The following is a 16994-nucleotide window of genomic DNA, read 5'->3' as shown; positions in this document are numbered from 1 at the left end:
CAAGGCACCGATTAGCAGTAGTAGAATCAGGACTTGAGCTCGTGGTTCTCTGCGTCTAGAATCCCTGCTGTCTCAGCCACTGTACCATACTGTCTCTCAGTCTCGTGCCCATGACTTTCTTGGACCTGGCTGCCTACTTTCTCCCCTTCCCCGGAATGTCAAGCAGTTGAGTCTAATATAAACAAGATTTTCCAGACAATGTTATACTACTGGGTCTGGAGTCTTTGGGGCACATTATACTATTCTATCATTCATTTGGCTTGGGCCATTTTCTTGGGTTAAGATGTAATAGAAAGTGTGTTAGAACAAAGTCTGGGGGTTAGTGCCACACTCTCCATGAAGAGCAATGTATACCCAAAGCCAAGAATAGAAAGAGAGGTGGGGCAGCTGGGGGAATAAGACAGAACCTGGCTGAGATAACAGCAAGGGGCTCTAAAAACAAAATGTTGTCCTCAAATAACATGTAAAACCATTATTCTTTTCCAAATATGCCTCTTGCTCCCCACATATTGTATTCAGATGTGGCAGAGAGAAATATCTATTGGCAATTATTTTACATGTTATAAAAACACCTTCTCCAGACTCCATCCATTCCTCATAACCTAAGTGCTTAAGGAAACACCTTGTCAGACTGGCTGCTTGTCTGCAAGGAAAAGGCTGTTTATGTCTTCTCTTTCCTGGATCCGCAGACATGGAACAACTTATTATCATGACCCATGCTTGCTGATTTCTCATTTATAGTACTTTGCAGGGTCACTAGCCTGTGCACCAACCTACGGGAGCACAGTTTATGCAATGGGTATAACAAGTGATCTCACTGAAGCCTCAGAATCAATTACTGCTCCAAGCCTTGCTAAGCTATCAACAAAGGGATAAGCATCAGAGAGAAGTAAGTACATTACCTAAGAGAAAATAAATGCCATTGCTTCTCAACTGTATGCAGGGACACATGTGATTAAATTCTTTATGTGAGATGACAGAGCAGTGAGAAGGACATAAGGAGAGTCACATGGTATCAGGGACTTATCCCCTGGAAAAGACAGTAGGGGTGACAAACTGGTTGGTTTTGTTTTAGCCGTGGGGGCATTGACCAAGACCAACACATTATTTATCTCCTTTAACTTTAGGTATTTTATAAATATCTATACTTGCCAAATAGTCAGTGCAGAACTTAAGGAAAAGAAACCCATCCAAAAGTGAGTCTTATCTTTTTTTAGTTTTCAGAATAGCATGCTCTATTGAGAACAGAAAACATTTTAGTTCTTACACAACCTTGCCAGACTGTTGTGGGTTTGAATGAAAATGACCCCCCTAGGTTACTGTGTTTGGAAACTTGGACCCAGTTGGTGGAACTGTTTGGGAAGGATTAGGAGGTGTGGCTGTGTTGGAGGCAGGCTTTGAGGTTTCAAAAGATTCACACTATTCCCAGGATATTCTTTTTCTCTCTTTCTCTTCTCCTCTCCCTTCCCCTACTTCTACCCCCCACTGGCAGATCAAGATGTGAGTTCTCAGCTATCACTGCCACCATGCCTTTGCTCCACCATCATAGACTCTAACCCTCTAAAACCATAAGCCTAATTAAATGCTTTCTTTTATAAGTTGTCTTGGCCATGGTGCTTTATAACAGCAATGGAAACCTGAACTAAGACATCCATGAATGTAATAGCTAGAATAGAAAGCCACCGAAATTTTCAAACCATTTCTGCCTCTTGTCCCTTGGGGTTTCAATAGCCTCACTACAATTGCTATTTTTATTTATGAAAGAGATAGTTATTTTTAATATACCCCAGAGAAGAAAAATGTCACAATGTGTAAAAAGTACACCGTATTGAATCTGAAATGTCCCTGATAAGCTCATGTTTTGAATGCTTGCTCTATAGCTGGCAGCATTATTTGAGGAAGTTGTGGAGCCTTTTGCCTGTGAGAGCTGGCTGGCAAAAGTCTGTTGACAGAGACAGGCCTCTGAAGGTGGCACGTGAGTCTCTGCTTCCTGGACTTACATGATGTGGCCAGCATCAGCCCCATGCTTCTGTCATCATGAACTGCTCCACTGTGTCTTTCCCACCGAAACTCACTGCAACTCTGAAACTGCCCAAATAAATCTTTCCTCCATTACACTGTTCCTCAGATACCGTGGTCACAACTATGAAAAGTGAACAAATATAGTACAAATATGGAATACTAGACTAATGTTCCTCACCATGTCCGGCTTTCTTTTTTACATTATAATATTTTTTTGCAAATTTGTTATTAGTATATTCTCTATCACATAGAAATAGTCTTTTCCTTTTAGGCATCTTTTATAAAAAAATGAAGGCTATTATTTTTGAGGAGAAATGTTATCACATTACAGTAAACAAATTAAAACAATCCAGATTTCTCTCCAGAAGTTCCAAAATGGTTTTCCTTCCTCTACCTGCAACATTTCTCATTCTGCACTGTTAAAATAACAGTAAGAAACTGGGCATACATGCCTTTAATCCCCACACTAGGCAGGCAGAGGCAGGCAAGTCTGTGTGATTTCCAGGCCAGCCAGGGTTATATAGCGAGGTGGTCTGGGAGAAAATGGTTACCAAAGTGAGTGTCACTATTAGGAGGTGTGGCTTTGTTGGAGGAAGTGTGTCACTGTGGGGTCAGACTTTAAGGTCTCCTATTCTCAAGCTGCACCCAGTGAGACAGTTCACTCCTGCAAGATGTAGAACTCTCAGCTGCTTCTTTCTCCAGCACCGTGTCTGCCTACATGCCACCATGCTCCCCACCAGGATCATCATGATTATCAGAATGGACTAACCTTTGAAACTGTAAGCCACTACCTCAATTAAATGTTTTCTTTATAAGAGTTGCCATGGTCATGGTGTCTCTCTATAGCAATAAAAAACCCTACGACACATAGTGAGTCCCAATCTCAAAAAACAAAAACAAAACAAAACAAAAACAATAGGCACAAGCATGTTTCCATGTCATGCCTCTCCACACCCTGAGCATCTATGGAGGTGTCACTACAAAAAGCCAGCTGCTGCTGCTGCTGTGTCTTAACATTCCAACCAGAGAGAGACCTGTGCAAACAAACCACTGCACTGAACAGTGGAGTGCTGGACGGTGAGACCTGACTTCAGTGATGCTCTCAATGCACTAAACTGTTTCGGGAGTTGCTTTCAAAGACCGTTTGTGAGCCTTTGAAGCAAGCTGACCTTTTTACTCATGCTTTCCAAGCAGTGGCTAGGAAAGAGTTCTCTTAGTGTTACCTAATGATTTACAGTCCAAGTCTGCTGGAAGCAAAGACAGTACCTGGGGCAAATTCCTGGGTGGGCTGAGGGCACCAAGAGGGAATGCCATGCTGAGGGCAGTGGGGGAGAAATGAGAATCGCCTCTGAACACCCTGGCACTCATTATCCTGAGAGACGGCCCCTGCCGGTTTCCTCCTCTTTCTTGACAAAAGTGAAGAATCGACTCCTGGCTTGTGACAGTGACAATCCAGAGCTTCTGTGTGAAAACAGGCAAATGTGTTGGGGGCTACACTAACTGCTATGAAGATCTGCCATCACTGGAAGTCCTGAGAGCCTGCCCCATCCACACACTCTAGGCTTTTCTAAAAACTAAGCAAAATCCTCTAACTCCTTAACCTGGCCTGCCACAGCAGCCCTGTGGATTATTGGCCAATTCTGATCCCTGCTGACTGCCACTGACTTTAAAGGAATGGAGTCCATGATCACTTAAAGAATTTTAAACGGTTACACTGAAAAAGCAAAAGAAGAATGGAGACAGGCATGGCGGTGCACCTTTAATCCCAGCACTCAGAGGGTAGAGGTGGATCTCTACTTCAAGGCCAGCATGGTCTACATAGTGAGCTCAGCACTAGCCAAGGCTGTAAAGTAAGACCTGGAGTAGGTCCTGGAGGAGTAGGAGGAGGAAGAGGAGGAGGAGGAGGAAGAGGAAGAGGAGGAGGAGGAAAGGAAGGAGGGAAGGAAAAAAGGGAGGAAGGAGTAGAAATCTACAGACTTCTTACATTTTTTAAAAAGTCTATGAAATTGCATTCTCTTCCTGGATGTACCCATGTTTTAACATAAAAATGTTTAATATTAACTGAACTGTTACATATGCATTCAAACAAATTGAAGAGCCCTGGGAGACATGTCTTGTCTACTCTGTGGAGTCCTGTGTTGCTGAGAAGATGGACTGGGTCCATGTAGGTGTGAAGTTAAATTTCAGGTATGTGCACTGTCTCTACTACCCAACATTCCCGAGTTCTTTAGAAAGGACTATGCTAGCAAAAAGGGACAAGATATTTTCTGTGCCTTCTTATACGTTCCCATTCCCTTTAGATCTTTTTTGGAGGAAAGTTCACAGCCTCAGATACCGGAAAAGATTCCCGAGGGCAGGAGAGATGCTTATGTTTCAGACAACGCTATGCCAGGTTCTCTGCAAGCTAAGAAACCATAGCTCATTCAATGAGAGATCTCAAAACCAGGTCCTTGTCTAAATCAAAATTACAGAGCCGTGCCTGTTAACTACAAATTCTTATTACCAAAAGGGTAACCTCCTCTAGCAACAGCCTGATGACAACCTCCACAGAAGCCAATCAGGCCACTCCCCTCAAGGACACAGAGATTCGATGCCTACTATACATACTGTGCACACGAAGCACTTTGGGAGCTGGACCTCACCATCCAGATACTCCATTACCTCTGGATGTTAAAAGGATCTTTAACATAAAGTGAAACCAACATGCAATTTTAAAATGACATCACATGGCCACCAGCCTCAGAAACACGGTGCTCTATTCTCCTCACCCCACTTCATTTATGATTTGATAAATTTGCATGTCTGAATATGTGATAAGATCATAGGCTGAACTGATGGAGAGCAAAGGTGTTTGGCAAGTTCCACAGCCCTGATAGTACTTTGAAGGTTTGTCAAATTTTAGAAACAATTCTTTTGTCTTTTAAATCCTACATAATTAAGGTAGAAAGTGCTTTATGGATAGGGAGGGGAGGAAGAAAGGAAAGAAGGAAGGAAGGAAGCAAGAAAGCAAGCAAAGAAGGGAATTCTACTTTAAAATTTTTAATTTTAAAAATTGTTATAGATTGATTTATGTGTGTGTTGCCTGTGTACCATGTGCATGCCTGGTGTCTGAGATGGTCAGAAGAGGGCATTGCATCTCCTGGGACTGGAGTTAGTGGACAGCCATGTAGGTGCTGAGACCTGAACCTGAGTCCTCTATCAGAGCAACCAGTGCTAACTGCTGAGCTGTGTCTATAGCCCCAGTGCTCTTTAGTCTTGATTAGATGTGGCCCATACTGAAACAAAACTGTAAACAAGATCACAAAGATTACAGCTGGTTAAAGAGTGAAAACCTCCAGAAAAGAGTAAATCTGCAGTGCCAACAATCTCTAAAATATTTTCTCATTAAGAAAACACGAGAAAAGAGCCCTATGAGGTTAGGGTTGCTCTGTAGGAGGGGAACAAAGCCTGGGAGGCAGAATTTTTGTGTCTAGCATTTTGTTGCTGCTGTGACCCAACTGCCAAAGTCAGCAAGGAAAGTAACTAGGGGTCCCTCCAAATACATTCCTGTTATTGTTTTAGGCCTGGTGGGGGGATCTGATGCTTCTAAAAGCACAAGATGGGCAGCATCAACGCCAAGCACAGCAGGGCACCCCCCCAGTCTCAGCACTGGTTCCCATGCCCTCTCCTGGGGAAAAGGCAGCTGATAATCTGCGGGAGGAAGGGGACTGTGGACTTTACTGGCGGGGGGGGGGGGGGGGGAGGTGTAGGGCTCAAAGCATATCAGACAGCCACAGAGGCCTCTGCAAACCCCAAAGAGGACACACACACACACACACACACACACACACACACACACACACACACACACGCCACTAGCTAGCCCTGGAACTCTCTCTTCTTTGGAGCAGCTTTGTGGTGGAGACATATACAGCACTTACCACTCTCTGTGGGAGAACCTAATATATGCAGTCAAATGGGAGAACAAAACAAAACAAAAATAAAACAAAAAAACCAACTGTTTTGGTGCTTCAGTGGCTAAAATTCAGTCCACCTTAGTTTTCTTCCTTAAAAATAAATAAATAAATAAATAAATAAATAAATAAATAAAATAACAGCAATAGCAACAACAAAACTATAAATTAAATAAATCTCCATTTTTTGTGAAACAGATGAAGGTAAATGATATGGAGCCTTTTGTCATTCAAATGCCAGTTCCTGTCCCCTCCCCTTTGAAATATAAATATGTTTCTTTTACCTACTGTTAATGACTACCCAGGGCACCTGCAAGAACCCACTTTCTGCAGACTTATAAACTATTATTTCTAGGGTGTTTAGCCTTTTCTTTCTCTGGCTGCTTACACTGGGCTCCATATTGTTCATGGGCATTTCCATTAGGAGATGAAAATGGGAAGAAGGGAGGGAGGGAGGGAGGGAGGGAAAGAGGGAGGGAGGGAGGAGGGAGGGAGGAAGGGAGGGAGGGAGGGAGAACAACCAGCTATGTTTTACCACTGATTGGCAGGTAGAATAAAAGTTTGGAAAGAATGATAAGAGTCTCCTGTTTTCAAGCCAACAGTAAAAGCATGGTTTTTTCCTCACCCACTTCTTAAAGGTGGCCACATTTAGGTTAAAAAGATATTTTGGCCAAAATCTGAGGAGCCTTCACATAGTTCTTTGTTTCAGCAAGGCCTGTTCTTAGAGTGCATCCATTTCCAAGCATCTGAAGCTGCACTCTAGTACCCATGGATTAACATTAAGATCTCTGGGTCATTTATCATCATGCAGATGAACCCTCCAGTGCAGGGAGTTTTGTAAAAGTCTAAGGTTGGGGGTAAAGATGGAGTCAAGTGTCTACTTCAACACTAATCACTCAGCCTGTCTAGGTCTGACTCAGTTTTTCAATGATCTGGGTGGACTGGAATGCCTCTAAAACCCTCCCTAGCTCTGAGTTTCTAGAGCCCATCCATCCAGGCATGCCTTGTTTAGCTCCTATGCACTGAGCTGAGCTGTGTGCCCCTTCATATCACAGCCCACTGACACAGAGGCTGTCAAACAGACCTGAACTGGGATCCACCTTCCAGTTGGGAAGTGCTGTGCATGGCTGCAGACTATAAAGTACCTACTCCAGGAACGAGGGAGGCTGGCAGCACCTACTGATTAGCTGACACATACAGTCTGTGATGCTGTGCTACAGTGAGGATCACTGGAGATTGCTTGTTACTTTTTGTCATCCCTGTTACTGTCTCCATGAGACCTCTAGAATTGGCCCTTTCGTTTCTCTCCCTCTGCCTTTCAAATCTAGAAATCCTTCTGGGCCCATCTTCCTGTGAACTAGCCTCACGCTATTCCCACTTGCATTTTTCCTTCTCAACTTAAAACAAAGTTTTCTGTAGCACATATTAACAACTGTCAGGGCTGCACAATTTAGTTGGTTGTAAAAACATCTACTACTAGGGGCTTAAGAAATGGCTCCCTGGCTGCTTTTCCAGAGAACCCTAGTTCTGTTTTCCGAACCCACATGGCACTCATTACCATCTGTACTTCCAGTTCCAAGGAATCAGATGCCCTAGTTGGCTCTTAGGCACCAGGCATGGTGCAAGACACGAATGCAAGCAGAAGAACCATACACATAAAATAATGTTTCAATAGTATAGAAGTCATATACTACTAGCAGGTTGGGTCTGATGGCTTGTCTGATGTGGGTAAGAATAGGTTTTCTCAAAAGTAGAACTGAGAACTTTTCTATATGTGTAATCGTAGAGGTCAGTGCATGACCCCTTCTGTAGAAGATGAGGAAAAATGAGACTTCAAGGATGGGGGCAGTGTGTTATGATCTAAAGGGGCATGACTGAGTTGACAAGGGATGGAGTTGTGATGTTTCCATTCTCTGCCTAACAGGATTCGGAATCACACCTCTGGGGAGTGTCAACCAGTGCACTTCTGGAAAGGGCTAACTAAGGAGGGAAGACACTCTGAATGGAAGCAACACCACCTATGGGCTGGGGTCCTGGACTGGCAGGAAGACAGATAGACCAGCTGACATTTTCTCACCTCAAGGGGTTCCCTGAGGCTGCTCTCAACAGCACCTTCTTGAACTAGCTCATCATTGTACTGGGTTCCTCCCTAGTCTACAGAACCCCAATGTTGGAACAGCCCTGCAGTTACATTTGGACAAGACTACCCTGTCCAAGTAACACATTCAATAACATTTCTTTGCAGGGTTAGCAGGTATGTTAACAATTAGCCTGTCTGATAGGGTTGATATCTTAAAACACTTGAGGCTGCTGAGGAGAACAGATGTGAACAGACTAGACAGGTGTAAACAGGGGGGGGGGTGTGGCTCCTGGCTGTTGGTTTTACTTCAGTCCCTTTCTCCTATATCTAATATATATATATATATATATATATATATATTCTACCTTCATCCTGATTCAACCTTCCATAAAGCTTGTACAATGAAACATCTTGCTGCAGAGGGAACTTGAACTCCAAGAAGTTCTGAGAAAAGTGAGAAACAGAGACATCCTAAACACAATCTTTAAAACAGAACACAAAGGAAAAGGAAAAAATAACTCCAAACGATTGGAAAGCTTCCAGAAATTCAGTCAATAAATATGCTCAGTTCAATGTGATTGTCCACTAATTATAAATTCCGAGAAAAGCCATGATGCTATATGCTCAAGGAAGCAAGAAGATGCTGATTACTTCATGTTTCAGTATCAACAATATGATATTCTTGCATCTATTAAGTAACATAATAAAATGCTGACAGTCTATAGACATAAGGATTGAGAGGTGTCCTTTCCTTAGACTTGGGCTGAACATTCAGTCACAGAGACACAAAGAACAAGGCTGATTTAGAGCCCTTAAAGTACACTGGTTAGTATTTTCACATGGTGAAGTTATCAACAAATTAACATCCCTTATGAATAAAAATTTCAAGTGACCCAATATGCTCTTTGTGGGGACATTAATATGCAAAATCTCAAGAGGTCACATGATCAATAGCTGGCTCAAGGACAGGTCAATCTAGCCTCATAGTTTTAGTTCATGGACCTTTACTTTCCTCTTTGATGGACATGTTAAATGCATATGCCACTGCCAGGTAAGTGGTGGTGTGAAGGACAACTTACTTTATTCATTTAACAGTTCTCAGCTCTGTCAGACATGCCCTTAAAAGTCTGGAGTGCCCAGCCAGGCCACTCGGCTGGCTTGACCCCAGCACAGATTTCTATAATATTTTATAAGTCAGCCAACTGTGCATGCATCCTTAAAGCCAAGTAGCAGCTTTCTATTTCCAGCCACCTGTTTTGAAGTGAATTCTCATAAAAAGTAAAGGGAACTTTGGAGTTAGAGGAATTAGTTATGATTCTTTTCACTGTGTTGGAAATAATCAATTACACATAATTTGTGAATGCTCAAGTGATAAGTGCTGAAACTTTATATTCTACAATAGCTTACTCTGTCTAAGCATAATGTGCTACTGAACAGGCTCTGGTGGTCTTAGGGTGACACTAACGAGACCCTTCTGCACTGTGCTGGGCTGGCCTGAGCACTGCAAAGCCTGCAACTTCACATTAATCAGAGTGGCAGCCAGGCCTGCTTCACACATTCCCGATTCCCCCAGTTCACATCCCAAGTGCAGATGAATCCACAGCCTGTGAACCTGTTGCCACATGGATTACACAAGCTCTCTGAACAAGTCTGCCCCCTCTACAGCACTCTGTGAATGCACCCGATCTCAGTCAAGACTCTGCCTCACTCCTGTCCCCCGCCCACGCTGGAGACCATAGGTTAACAAGCTATCGCTAGGAATAAAAATCTCAGAGCAGGAGTTCTTAGCCCAAATTCTCCTATTTCTTAAATCTCCTCTTGCAGCTCCATCCTGCCCCCATTTTTGTTCCTTCATCCCTCTTTATTGTCAGAGCCTCCTAAAAGCCCTGCCTGCTTTTAGTGTGTCTCCACACACACAGGGGGATTTGATCCTGCTAAACACCTGCCATTATCTCCCTAGTGCTAGCAGAGGCCGAGTAAATGAACAAATGGTCATTTAACAGATGGGGGAAACTGAGCCAGAACCAACAAAATTCATTAGCAGGAAAGCTGGCCTTGAACTCTGATAACACACTATCAGAGGAAGGTTAAAAGGGTCACTGTTGTATAAAAACATATGAGTAACGAGACAAGCAATATTTGCTAGCGTAAAATTAATACCATACACACAAGGAGTGGTATGATATGGAGCTATGGCTATGGGTAATGTCTGCATCAGTGTGAAACTCTTGATCTGATCCCTAATATAGGAAAAGAAAAAGTCCTCATCAAATCCATAACAATGACATTAATCAATCAATTTTAATTTATATTGTCAGAGGCATGAAGAACAGTATAATTAATTTTAAGCTTGTCTCCCAAGCTTTAATGAAAAACCTGGAAATGAGTATATTTTCTTTTTTAAAATGCATTTGTTTATTTTTATCTTATGTATATGGATTTTTTGCCTGCCTGCATGTTTACACCATTAGTGTACATTGCCCACAGAAACCAGAAGAGGGCATCCAATTCCTTGGACCCGGAATTACCGATGGCTGTAGGCTGCCAAGTGGGTGCTGGGAGTAGACTGGCAGTCCTCTGGAAGAGCAGCCAATACTCTAACCACTGAGCAATCTCTCCAGCCCCTACTTTTGCTTCAACTGAAAGCTAGCTGGGAGAAGCAGAATGTTATGCTCAGTTGGTTTCTAGCAGATACACAAATACACCTATGATTAACACAACAATTAACAAACATTCCCTGTCTCATTTCTTTTTACACAGTGATCTCTAATCCTTCTCTGGTAGCATGTGATCAGAGAACACATTTCTTCTAGTGTGGAGGATATGTGTCTATGCTCTATGTCTATTACTAGCAAGGTAAAGTCCCAGGATTTGAATGAGAGTTGTCTTCAGCTTAGAGGTTCTCAAATTCTATGCACAAAAAATTCCAAAGCCTCCAATCTTGGGATTTAGATTCAGTACATCTGTGGGAAAGCACAAGAAACAAAACCTTAAAAATTGAGTTGAGGGCCAGTGAGAGAGGGTAAAGGTGATTGTGGCCAAACCTGACAACCTGAGTTCAATCCCCAGAACCTACAAGGTAGGGAGAGAACCACCACCTTCAAGTTGGTCTCTGATTTCCACACGTGGGCTGCATCATGCATGTGCATATATACAAACACACAAATAAATACAAAGGTAGTAACACTTTTAAAATTGAGGTGAAATTAACATGACATAAAGTTAGCCATTTTAAGGACTAGATTCAGTGACATTTAGTACATGTGCAGTGTTGTGCAGCTAACACCTCAGGAACTCAGTCATAACAACAGTACTGTGAAGGTCTTAAGACAATGACTGAGCAAGGTCATCTTAACCAGTCAGATGAGGGACAGATGATGAAGGATGAGATGCCCTGTAGATTTCTCAGATTATAAAGGGAACTTCAAAAAGGAAGCTAGCAACCTCGAGGCAGCCTAACCTAGAATCTTCTCTGTCATGGAGCACTGGCTGGGTACCAAGAAGCTGGTGCATTTTGTGGTCTCTTTACTAACACATTCAACATTTACCAGTCTGGATACACAAACACTCTAGCATTTACTAGGAAGCAGAGCGCTAAGTAGCCAGAGAACTGGGAAGGATGAACCACGTGGATTTGGCATAGGCCCTCTTCCCTGGAGTATAACCACCCTGCTGTGCTCATTATTAAATGCCACTTTAGGAAATAAACTGTCGATAGTCACAGAAAACCCTCTGGAGAAAGAAATGCAAATTAGGTTTCTCCCTAGTCAGAGCCTCACTGAGACTAGTTATTCTAGTAAGAGCTGGTATAGACATGGTAGACATGTGCAAGATGCCACTGTTTCTTTTTCAGGCTCTCCTCATCTAGCTCAGTGGCTCTCAACCTGTGGGTCATGACACTCCCCCCTCAAGAAAAGATCATCCAAGAAAACAGATATTTACATTACAATTCATAACAGTAGCAACGTTACAGTTATGAAGCAGCAATGAAAATTTTCTGGTTGGATTCACCACAGCATGAGGAACTGTATTAAAGGGTTACAGTGTTGGGGGAGGATGAGAACCACTGGTCTAACTGATCAAGAACTGGCTCTCACTCCTGAAGTTTAGCAACTAGAAAGATGAGCCATGATGATGGGATTTAGTCCAGGCTAAAATGTTGTCTTTTGACTGTGACTAACACTGCTTCTGTTAAAGATGGGAACTAGTCATAACTTAGGACATGACAATGGGAAACAACTTATAATACTAGAATCTTGAAAGTTTCACAAAGTTTAAGGTCAGAGATAATGAGCTGCGGAAACAGGGCTAACCTATGCTACTTGGTCTCTGGACATGAGCCATTCCACCTACCTGAACGGAGGCAGGGGAAAGCCTGGGAGTGCTAATTTTGTACATAACCAAAGAACTGTTACCTCTTTACCCTCTTATATGTAGTTAAGAGGTCCTGATCACTTCTAGAAGCTAGGACTGGAGGAAGGGTCTCCTGGGCCTTTTCCAAAAGCAAAGCATTAACAGGATGGAGTTGAGTCAGGTTGCTGTGACCTGGGCTCGTCTCTGGGCTGGTCAGAGAACTGATGGCCAGAGGAACAGAAACATAACTGGTCAATGGCTTCTGCAAGGTGGAACACATTTCACTCCTGAAGGGCCTAGGAGCTCAGTGAACTGTGTCTATCAACCTGACCCAACCACAGGTGTGGGATAGAATTACTCCGGGGACAAAGAGATGACCACAAATGCTGTGCACATAGACTCTACATCACTTACATTCAGAGACAGCTGGCAATTGTTCAGCATAAAAATGAAGATTTAAAGATTTCCTTAGAAAGATTTGGGGAGAGGTAGGCCAAGAGGGAGATAAAAGACAAGGAGATGAGCTAAAAGAACAATTGACTGGTAATTACATATGGACTCCAGTAGATCTGAATTTGGATTCTGGTAATCTCTTGGGTAACATGTAGCTAATCTCTTAGCTTCTTGAAGTTGGGGTTCCTTCTTTGATAAAATGGAGATGGGAACTAGCTCACAAGGTAACCTTGAGCTGTCCTGCTTACACCATGAGTAAGTAAAGGGTAAGTGGAGGCAACACTAGAGGGGCCTGGGTGTGCAGTGATGGGAGAAGGACACTAACTGAGCAAAGAAAGAAAGGGCTACAAAGATATCAACAACACAGTCACAATACTCTCCACCAAGAACACTGATGGGCAGAACCAAAATGGTAGAACTCACCAGTTGGTGACATAAGAGTGAGAGAGGCTGGGAAAAGGACAGAAAGCCAGAAAGGGATAAGAAAAGAAGCTGATTAACAATTCAACCTACTGAAGTTTGCCCCCACCCCAATAAAGCAGATAAAACCAGCAAAGCTAAAATATGGGTGGAGAACCCTTCCTGGGATGGAGAATCACCCTGAGGTGGGATCAAGGCAGTCACTAATCTCAGGAAAAACTAATTTGAAAATATTTGGAGACTAATACCTAGATGTAAGTAGGGAAAAAATTTAAACTATGGAGATAATTTTTAAAATGCCTCCAAAGAAGGCTCCAGATCATACAAAGAGATGGGAAGACCATCTTAATTATTTTACCACATGAATTCAACCAAGACGGAAAAGTCTGACAGTGAAAAAAGTAAACCAACCCCATTCTCACTTGTGAACTGATGTGAAAATCCTAACTAAAACTCCACTGAATCTAATTTAGTAGCATAATTAAAACACAGAGGCATAATCAAGCTTCATTCAGCCCCCAACAAAGCAAAGACGACCTAGGATCAATACATCTTTAAGACATCATAATGTCAGGATGTGACAGCCCTATAAGGTGATCACCACTTTTCCAGCGAAAAGCTTCAAATATTATTTTTGCTAAGTTGAATAAAATGTTCAGTGGTTTATAAAATGAACCACTCTATTTTAAGATATACATACCTATCTGAAATCATGACACATAAGAGACATTGATTTTCAAATAGTTTTTCATTCTCATATATCATGAAAAAATGTATTCCAGACATCCTTGACCCAATATCTCTACTCCTATGACAGTCACTTTGAGATATTTAACAGTTTCCAGAGTGAACATCTTTCCTTCTAAGTACTATTTAGCTCATGAGTAACATATGAATCCATACTTGGGAAATCACTGTCCAGTAACTGTGTCATCAGGACCTCTGCAACGAGGCTTGAATGTTTGAACTTATAGTCTCCCGTTTTTTGTGGTTATGAGGTTATTTCCAAGGAATGATTGCTACAGCAGTGTTAAGCATCCTGGCTTTTTTTTCTGAGTGTTTCTAGAGTCTCTATAATAGGCCTTCAACAGCAGACTGATCAAAATGCTATAGAGGGGTTTTTAAATAAAGTAAACTGAGGTTGACTCCAGATTATAAGGGATCCTACAAAAGATTACATAGAAGATGTCTTCCTTCCATTCTTATTTTTTTGTTAAAAAAAATCTTATATTCGATCCTTATCAATACAGGGAACACTTAAAAGATGAAAGTATTTAGATGGCAGTAAAGGAACAACACAAGCTGCTCACACAGACACCACTGATCCACCGTGCCCTGCCTGGCTTCTCGTCACTGCAGCCCACCATGGAGACAGTTCTGCTGAACACAAACATTATCAGCTCACTGGGGTGAGTGCACACATCCACTGCACTGAAGAGGCAGAGGCAGGAGGACTGAGAATTCAGGCCAGATCTTGTCTCAGACAGACAGACAGACAGACAGATCGCCATCTTTGAGGCTAGAAAATGCTACAGAGCCTGAAACAAAAGCCAGACACGACCAGATGTGGCTGTGTAACCAGGGGCTATGTATTATCTTCTTTGTCTAGTTCTCACATCTGCAAGATAGGGGACAGTTCTCGGGAAATGAATTACCGTGAGGGTTATTTAAACTAAACATGCGAGGCTCTTAAAATTGTCCTGTATACAGTAAGTGCTCAAACCTACACTTAACTAAAAGCAAAGCAAAAGCAAACAGAACAACAAAAACAACTATGAGGCCAGCAAGATTAATTCCTCATCATGTCACCCCACCCCCACACTGTGACTTTTCAGTAAAACTCACTGAATGACAGGTCCTGATCTCACACATGGAGTTTCCAATCAAAGTTTTAATTTTAGTCAAGGTCAAAAGAATCTAAAGAATTCACTCACTTTAAAGACTAAGACAAAAATACAAACATACAAAGAAAAAAACCTTAAAATAGAGAATGTTGTAAATATAGTAAATGTAATAATGTATTTAAATACATGTATCATACATGTATTCAAGTACATGCACATATATTAAAGAGTAAGCTTTTACATGCATAAAGAAAAAACCTTACAGAAATGGGTTACCAGGAAATAAGAAAGAGTTCTTGGTAATTAAAAAACCAAGTGTGAGATAAATGCAACACAAAGTTTAGAAAAGGATGATAAGTAAATTTTCCAAACAGTAAAAGAAATGTAAAGAAAACAGAATAAAAAATTAAGAACATTGGAAGACCGATCAAGTAAGCAAATATTGGGTGTTCTGCAAAGTAGGTAGGAGGAGCAGGTGGTTGTCTAACAATTCGAAAATCAATAATATGAACAAAGTTCCCATCACATCACGCTCTGCATTTCACACAGAACATGCTGCCTGAGTGCTCAGGACAAGGAATAAGCACAGATCTCTGCCCAAGTCTCATTGGAGTGAAATTTAAAAACAAAACAAAAACCCACAAATGGTTCCCGTGGAGGAAGGGAATCATGAATGTAAGAGATTTCCACTCAGAAAGTCCCCGACTCCATGAAAATGGCCTTCAGTCATCTTGGGGGCTTGATGTTTAATTTTTTTTCACCCTCTTCTGTGCTTACTTTCCCCATAATGAACGCATAGCTTTTATTGTTAGAAAACTATTTTAATACAAAAACATTTTATACTTGGAGATTCTAGCCTAAGTTTAATTGGCTCCTTTTCTAACCTGTCTTTATAGTGTCACAGCCTGTCTGCCCAGAGACAGAGACCTTCGGTTACCGACAGTGGTAGTCATAGAAGATGGCTGGGCTAGCAAGACAATCTGGAGACCTGCACCCTGATGTCCTGAGGATATGTGGTACCTGCTAATTCCCTCAGTTAGTGAGCAATGGTCTTCAAGTACACTCACAGTGTATTGTGCATATAAACAAAAGGATGAAAGGAATGTAATTGTGTTTCCTCATTCACATTGCAACTGTGGCTCCACTACAGCATTTATTTTCATAAGGAAATGCTAACTGTTCCAATCTGTCTTCATTCGCCTACTGTATGCCACATCCTAGGCTTTGCCAAGAGATGGGTGGCCTACTGGCAGACTGACCTGTGGAGAAGACGAACACCGTGTTGTTCCAGAGCCCATGGCTCTTCAAAGCTGCGGTGACATTTCCCACTGCTTCATCCATGAGGGACACCATGCCCGCATAGATACGTCTGTGCTTATCTTGGATGAAGTCATATGGCTTCATGTATTCCTCAGGGACCTGAAGTGGATCATGGACAGACTGGAGAGCAAGGTAGAGGAACAGCGGCTGGAAAGAGAGTTTGTGACATCAGTTAAAGGGGATGGAGACTTTAAATACAAAACACGAGACAGTTAAAATGCACCGGTTCATATCAATAGCTTCAAGACAACCTACAGAGTGCACCAAAAGTATCTCTGAATCACACATGTGGTAAGGAACTCACATTCAGAATACATAAATAATTCAACAATAAAGGGCAATTTAGTTAAGTACAGAGAATTTAAAAAGGTGTTTCTCCAAAGACATAACAAATGTTCATAACCAGGGGACTGCAAAACAAAAACTGCAGCGAGACGCTATTTCATACCTATTTCACACCCATTGAATGCTTAGAGTTTTTAAAACAGTAAATAATAATATTGGTGAGGCTATGGAGAAACTGGAACCCTCAACTACTCTTAGTAAGAA

The 16994-nt window shown here is 42.0% G+C and overlaps 1 protein-coding gene across 1 annotated transcript in view; it reads right to left on the bottom strand.

The window, feature by feature from the left end:
• Arsb (arylsulfatase B) overlaps window positions 1-16994 on the bottom strand; it is a 149282-nt gene that overhangs the window by 109272 nt on the left and 23016 nt on the right. Inside the window, exon 4 of the mRNA XM_027401718.2 lies at window positions 16385-16592. Within this exon, the coding sequence (XP_027257519.1) occupies window positions 16385-16592 (208 nt within the window). The remainder of the gene's footprint in view (window positions 1-16384; window positions 16593-16994) is intronic.

The sequence above is a fragment of the Cricetulus griseus genome, chromosome 2 (assembly GCF_003668045.3).
Source record: "Cricetulus griseus strain 17A/GY chromosome 2, alternate assembly CriGri-PICRH-1.0, whole genome shotgun sequence".
NCBI lineage: Eukaryota > Metazoa > Chordata > Mammalia > Rodentia > Cricetidae > Cricetulus > Cricetulus griseus.
This window is presented reverse-complemented; position numbering and strand designations above follow the sequence as displayed.